Genomic DNA, 7,695 nt, shown 5'->3' on the forward strand with positions numbered 1-7,695 from the left:
CAAAATTTCTCCCAGTTTCTGTTAACCTATGGCCATGATTTTTGCACTAAACGATGCACCATGGAACACTCTTTAAAAGCATATATAACAATTATTCCCCCGGTTTGTTTTCATCAAGTTATGTTCAAGCAAAGTTAGCGGAAGTTTCTTAATTTGTTCAGTATATAAGCAGGCATCCACATATGTGCAGACGAGCGAAAATATAAAACACCATCAACATTGATGTAAACAACGTGTTTTATTGGTCACAGTGAAAATAAACACAGTAAGGGCTTTTCCAGAAATTATTACGGGGTGGAATGGGAAGTCGGGACTTGGATTTGGCAACCAAATAATTTTGTTTTATTATTTTATTGCTAGTTGATCTGTTGTGGGGTGCTTAAGGAAATGAAGCCAATGTGTTAACTGTGTTCTGTGAATGGTTGGTTTACGGGGATAACGGTGCGACCTTACTTTCAAAACCCACTTCTATTTAACAATTTCTGACACAGCCCAAACACTAACAGTGAAATATAGAAAACACAGGGGTTTTTTACTCAACAAAATAACCTTATTGAATAACATGAATATAGTTCTAAAATAACAAATGTCTATGTAATAGATAATAGTATGTAATATGTAATAGTCCGTCTCATTCTCCTATAAAAATGTTTTTTTGTAAATAATTTCGGTTTGGTTTGATGTAAGAAGAAAAGTAAGTGTTTTTGGAAATTAAAAAAACCCCGACAATTTTTGTGTGCAACTTAAAAAATAATCGGTTTAGAAATAAATAAAACTATAATACATACCATAGTAAGAAAACGATGCTTACGGCGTTATGGCTTCTATTTTGGTTTATGGACTGGTGTAGTCTTGATACGAGATAACGATTTGATTAATTTCACTAGAGGGAACAATAAGAAAATAATCAGTTATCTCAATAAAGCAAGACTACCAGTCCATAAACCAAAATGGTGGTCATAACGCTGTAAGCGTCGAGTTTTTGTATGTGGTTTTTTTTTTTTTTTTTTTTTTTTGGGGGGGGGGGTTACAACGGTATGTATTAGTTTTATCTATTTCTAAATCAAATATTTTTTAAATTGCACACAAAATATTTAGTTTTTTGTCACTTCCAAAACACTTTTAATTTTTTTTTTTATGTCAATGCAAATCGAAATTATTTACGAAACAAAAAACACATTTTTATAGGAGTATGGGATAGACTATTATCATGAATATGTAAGAATTCATGCAGCATACATAAAATACACACAATGCATATATATGGTACACATCTGACATTACGTTGACAAAAGATTTTCATTTGCTAACTTTTATCTATGCTTTATATATTCAATGGACTAATATATATTTCTCAGCTATCATTTTGGCGCCAAACAATCTAAGACCGGTTCTCTTCAGGTGTCTGGAACAGTCCCGCATCATGCAGTACGATCTTGGAAACCGGTTATCATCTTCCCAATTTCACTCGTCGTGTCTTGAGTATTTCTTTAATCTTGCTAATGACTTTACTAGTGGAACCGATCACGTAAATGGCAAACAGCATGCATATCGTGCACACGAAGACCACGAAAATAATGATGGAGACGATCGTGCCCCAGAGTATCTTCTGGAAGAGGGTGTGTTTATTTTGAATGAACCGAAGAAAAGCGCTCTCCGCCTCTTTGAGGTCGGACGAAGTCGTACTCGGCTTCGACTTCTTCAGCACGGACGGCGTCATGTCGGGCTTGTTAAAAAGTATCCGTACAGTCGTTTGTTCTCGCACCTCGATAAAACCCGACTGAACTTCCACATACGTCTCGAATCCTGTATGGAATAAGAATTAAAAGGGGTTTTGATTTAGGGTGCCCGTCAATTTAATATGGGAGTGGACGGTAGTAAATCACCGTGTCCTCGTTTCAACAAACCGTGCCCTTCCCCTCTAAAACCGATTGTCTTATGCTTAGGTTGTTTTCCCCATTGACAAAAGTGTGCAATAAATCAATATAACAGCACTTTTTAACTCCCGCCGATCACTAAGCCAAACTCCCTTACTGTGTCATACAACGTCACTAAGGAGCGAGGTACAAGTCATTCACGCATAAAGTTACCATCGGCGGTCAACCAAAACCATGCAAGTAACCATGCATACCAATCATGATTTTATGTGGCAACATTCACTTTTCTAGGGGTTTTTTTCACAATCGAAATTCTGAAGTGGAGAACAACAGATCTGTATTCCAATGATCACCACCATAGTGTAAAATTAATCATTTGGTTTCTTTTTGTTTTAAAATTTTTAGCAACTCAGTTAGCATAACACTGAAGAAGTCAAGAAACAAAATTGACTTTTAAACAATACAAACAGTGAACATGTTGTGAATACCCTACAAACTCCCTATTTGATCACCGTTTCCCCACGAAAAAGACAGAGACAGAGGGAGAAAGACCAACCGGGGGGGGGGGGGGGGGCAGAGAGCCAGACAGACATACAAGAGAGAGAGAGATAGACAGAGACAGAGACAGAGACAGAGAGAGGCGTGTTTGATTAGTAAATACCATGAGTATATTATGACCAACTAGATTTTGGCTATAAAACCATCGGTGCCGAATTCAAGATTGTATGGTCTTGGGTAATGGATCTGTAATGGGGTGCGGAGGGGACGCCAAACATAATAACTAGTACACTTGTTATGAGGTACATGTACGGTTAGACATTTATATAAGAATTGGGATTTGGGGGTCGGGTTAATACCAAATCAGTTTAATCGCTGGGTCTAGATGATACAAGATAAGCTTGAACACCTTACCATGTTCTGCGTTCCGTTTTCGTCTTTCTGATAAGCAGTTATCCTGCAGGAATAAAACAAGATAGAATAAAATCTAGTCAACAGTCTAGCGAGAGAAAGCTGTGTCTGCAATGGCGTAGCCAGCATGAGGCAGACGAGGCGCTTGCCTTGTCTGGAATTTCCCCATGATTTATTTTATTTTTCCCATGAAACTGGTCTGCATCGCCATTATTTATATAAAGCAATGTCATTCTAAACTACCTGTGAACGTGTCTGGCACTGTAATTGAATGGTACCAATTCTCCTAAACGCTTTAGTTTTCTGTATATTTTGAAAATGTATTATGAGCAACAAGGCCTCTGAAAATTGTGAGAACGATCGTTTCGTTCGCGCATCGCTACTGCAAATATATTTAAGCTTGTTTTATTAGCTAATACCTTGAAATATGCAATAACCACAATGTGTAAATTTGATTAAGAAGATACAGCAGTCAATCTTTGATAAATACGTACCCCATCACAGTTCGACAGACAGGAAGTAAAGTTGCAGGCAAACTGCACATCTGAGCCAGTGGCCAGCTGGAAAGCCTCAAAGATCGGACTTTTTGATTGGTTCCCCCGTGTCTCGAAACCCATGTTTGTTGGAATAATAACCCCATTACCACACCTGGATAAATGAAAGATCAAAGATTAAAGTTTTTAATCTGGAAAAGTTAAATTTTTCAACTCTGTGTTTAAAACGAAACCTTGAAATATTTATCGTAATACAGTAATTTTGATTATGTACCTGAAACTATATTATTTAGAATAGTAAACCCGATATTTTTATACTAAAAGTTGTTGGGTGTCTTTATTATTGGTAATACTAATTCAATATTGTTACGGGGGTTAAATTACCTGCAGTGAAATTAAGACTATTCCTTTAAAAAATAAATCTGTATTGCTTATTGTTGGGAATCGGTTGTAATTTTATCATTGATCATAGGTTAAAATCGGTTTCCACTAATCCAGCCACTTTCTATTCTAGGTAATACGTGAAATATCCCCGGTGCTTCTCATCATATGTCGCACGGACTGGGTAATACGTGAAATATCCCTGCTGCTTCTCGTCATGTGTCGCACGGACTGGGTAATACGTGAAATATCCCTGCTGCTTCTCGTCATGTGTCGCACGGACTGGGTAATACGTGAAATATCTCTGCTGCTTCTCATCATGCGTCGCACGGACTGGGTAATACGTGAAATATCCCTGCTGCTTCTCATCATGCGTCGCACGGACTGGGTAATACGTGAAATATCCCTGCTGCTTCTCATCATGCGTCGCACGGACTGGGTAATACGTGAAATATCCCTGCTGCTTCTCATCATGCGTCGCACGGACTGGGTAATACGTGAAATATCCCTGCTGCTTCTCATCATGCGTCGCACGGACTGGGTAATACGTGAAATATCCCTGCTGCTTCTCATCATGCGTCGCACGGACTGGGTAATACGTGAAATATCCCTGCTGCTTCTCATCATGCGTCGCACGGACTGGGTAATACATGAAATATTCCCTGGTGCTTCTCATCATGTGTCGCACGGACTGGGTAATATGTGAAATATCCCTGGTGCTTCTCATCATGCGTCGCACGGACTGGGTAATACGTGATATATCCCTGGTGCTTCTCATCATGTGTCGCACGGATTGGGTAATACGTGAAATATTCCCTGGTGCTCCTCATCATGTGTCGCACGGACTGGGTAATACGTGATATATCCCTGGTGCTGGTCATCATGTGTCGCACGGACTGGGTAATACGTGATATATCCCTGGTGCTCCTCATCATGTGTCTCACGGACTGAGTAATACGTGATATATCCCTGGTGCTCCTCATCATGCGTCGCACGGACTGGGTAATACGTGAAATATTCCCTGGTACTCCTCCTCATGCGTCGCACGGACTGGGTAATACGTGAAATATTCCCTGGTGCTCCTCATCATGCGTCGCACGGACTGGGCAATACGTGAAATATTCCCTGGTGCTCCTCCTCATGCGTCGCACGGACTGGGTAATACGTGATATATCCCTGGTGCTCCTCATGTGTCTCACGGACTGGGTAATACGTGATATATCCCTGGTGCTCCTCATCATGCGTCGCACGGACTGGGTAATACGTGAAATATTCCCTGGTACTCCTCATCGTGCGTCGCACGGACTGGGTAATACGTGATATATCTCTGGTGCTCCTCATCATGTGTCGCACGGACTGGGTAATACGTGAAATATTCCCTGGTGCTTCTCATCATGCGTCGCACGGACTGGGTAATACATAAAATATCCCTGGTGCTCCTCGTCATGCGTCGCACGAACTGGGTAATACGTGAAATATCCTTGGTGTTGTACAGTTACCAAAAGGTGAGTGTGTTTCTGAAAAACGTTCTGGGTGTATAGGGACTGAGCTATATGCTACATTCAAGTCAACTTTTGCCTGAAACCATTTTTCTTTATTCCTTTTGTGGCTTCCTGCACTATTCTACGTTCATTGATTTCATGCGTGGCCGTTTCGATCCGGCTTCTAACACGATTCTCGAGTCATGACGCACCGAAAAAAACTTTTCATTGCGCAGAAACAGTTGGGTTTTGGTCAGTCCGATCCACTGCTGGTATAGTCCCCGTTTGCTGTCCCATTTGAGGTCAATGTTGTTGCTGTTGCTGCTGCTGCTGCTGCTGCTGCTGCTGCAACTGACCAAATGTAAAGCCAGTCCGAATGCCGTTCTCAGAACGTCATTTTGTGGCTCGATTGTCGACTCTTGGGAAGTGGCAGGTGATATACCTTCACTCCTACAAAATCGTCTGCTCTATGCTCAAGCCAACACTGGGGTCTATCGTCTATTGAAGCACCCGAATTCCGCACAGTCGATCTCTTCCAGTTTTTGGACATCTTCCTGTGTAAGGCACAATGACCTTTCTCACTCGTTGAACTGCAATTCGGGGGGCTTCTTGTACATAAGCGTACGAGACAGGGGGCAGTGCTAGTACTGGAGCAAAACCTCAAATTCGTGCAAATGTTATACAGTATATTCGGGCAAAATGTACTAACCTGAGATCTTTTTACCATGTATTTCTATCATACTACCGTAAATGTTGTTATATCTAGATTCGGGCAATTTTGTTTAATTCAGGCAAAGGCCAGCGCCCCCCCCCCCCCCCCCTTACAAAAATGGGAGCCCGTACGCATATGTTCTTGTAGTTCCTCTGCCATACCGTCTGATTAAAGTAACTTTAAAAAGGGGAAATATCGTCTATTGAAGCACCCGAATTCCGCACAGTCGATCTTTTCCAGTTTTTTGACATCTTCCTGTGTAAGGCACAATGACCTTTCTCACTCGTTAAACTGCAATTTGGGGGGCTTCTTGTACATAAGCGTACGAGACAGGGGGCAGTGCTAGTACTGGAGCAAAACCTCAAATTCGTGCAAATGTTATACAGTATATTCGGGCAAAATGTGCTAACCTGAGACCTTTTTACCATGTATTTCTATCATACAACCGTAAAAATTAGTTGTAATCCATGTACAAATGCGTAGTTATTCATTTGCAGCCCTATATATCTGTTTGGTAGTAATGCTAATATGAATAAATGTTGTTATATCTAGATTCGGGCAATTTTGTTTAATTCAGGCAAAGGCCAGCGCCCCCCCCCCCCCCCTCCCCTTACAAAAATGGGAGCCCGTACGCATATGTTCTTGTAGTTCCTCTGCCATACCGTCTGATTAAAGTAACATTAAAAAGGGGAAATAGTTGTGTGATTTCAAGGGGTGTATGCTTGTGTTTGAACAGTGTCATTACATTCTGCATTCATGCCACTGACTTAGGTTTTACGGTTTTAATATTAACATTTTAAAGTGTCGGATTTCTTTTCTGGTTCAGTACGAAAACAATCCCCAAGTCCAATATATTTACATCAATTCCATCATCTGAACTTGGGAGAAACAGTTTCAGTTAACATTTTCCTACACAGTCGATCATAGACTTCTATAATCGATCATCGCGTCGGTGAACCTAAACCGACCAATTTTCGATTATAATCGATTATTGGAACATTCCCGGTAATACTAAAGTACTGTCGGAAATAGAATAAAAATTATTTTCGTCGATTATTTCTTACATATTAAACAGACAAGTAAATATTTTGTAAATATATATTTAATTATAGTTAACCTAATTTAGCATTTACTTGTTTTGGTTCTCATTGATGTACAAGGTGGTGTTTACTCTTGAAATTAAAAGAAATACGTCAGTAAACAGGCGAAATGTGAACTTTATTGGAACAGACTATAACAACGTTTGGTCAACATATGTCAATTTCATTGCTGTTACAATATGTGAGGGACCGTTTCCGATGATAGTTTATCCCTATTCCTCTCCAAAACCAAATATTTGTAGACATTTATAAGTAACTTTTGAGCAAAACAGTCAAGAACAATTTTGAGTTTGTGATCTATTTTCCGGTATTAAAGGTGCTATCTCAAAGTTGCATAATGACAGCTATTGCAAATCATGTTTTTATTAAATTTTGCTTTAACATTTAAAGACTACACCTTTAACTATATGCCCATAATTATGATTATAGGAAATGATTTTATCTACTAGTAGAAAATACATTTTTATTGGAGAATCTTTATTACAAACAGATGATCACATATAACTTCTGATATAGCACCTTTAAGTGGATGCAAGATTGTGTACATTTCTACTGTATTTATATTGAATTTATATTCACTAAATATGCTGGTAAAAATTTATAATTTATGCTGCAATTCAAAATAATCAGTTATCTTGCAGTTTTAAATTAAAGGTTTGTTTAATGGTAAATGAAATTGACACATATCCATCAAAATGTGTTATAGTCTGTTCCAATAAAGGTCACAAATGTCCTGTTTAC

General features: G+C 39.4%; 1 protein-coding gene across 1 annotated transcript in view; it reads right to left on the reverse strand.

Moving 5' to 3' along the window:
* Positions 1 to 219: 219 nt before the first annotated feature.
* Positions 220 to 7,695, reverse strand: part of LOC121384269 (vitelline envelope sperm lysin receptor-like) — a 15,906-nt gene continuing 8,430 nt past the window's right edge. Inside the window, exons 8-10 of the mRNA XM_041514586.1 lie at positions 3,281 to 3,434; positions 2,790 to 2,832; positions 220 to 1,806 (exon numbers count right to left, since the gene is read on the reverse strand). Coding sequence (XP_041370520.1) covers positions 1,451 to 1,806; positions 2,790 to 2,832; positions 3,281 to 3,434 — 553 coding nt within the window. The 3' untranslated portion in view covers positions 220 to 1,450. The remainder of the gene's footprint in view (positions 1,807 to 2,789; positions 2,833 to 3,280; positions 3,435 to 7,695) is intronic.

Source organism: Gigantopelta aegis, chromosome 10 (assembly GCF_016097555.1).
Source record: "Gigantopelta aegis isolate Gae_Host chromosome 10, Gae_host_genome, whole genome shotgun sequence".
NCBI classification, from domain to species: domain Eukaryota; kingdom Metazoa; phylum Mollusca; class Gastropoda; order Neomphalida; family Peltospiridae; genus Gigantopelta; species Gigantopelta aegis.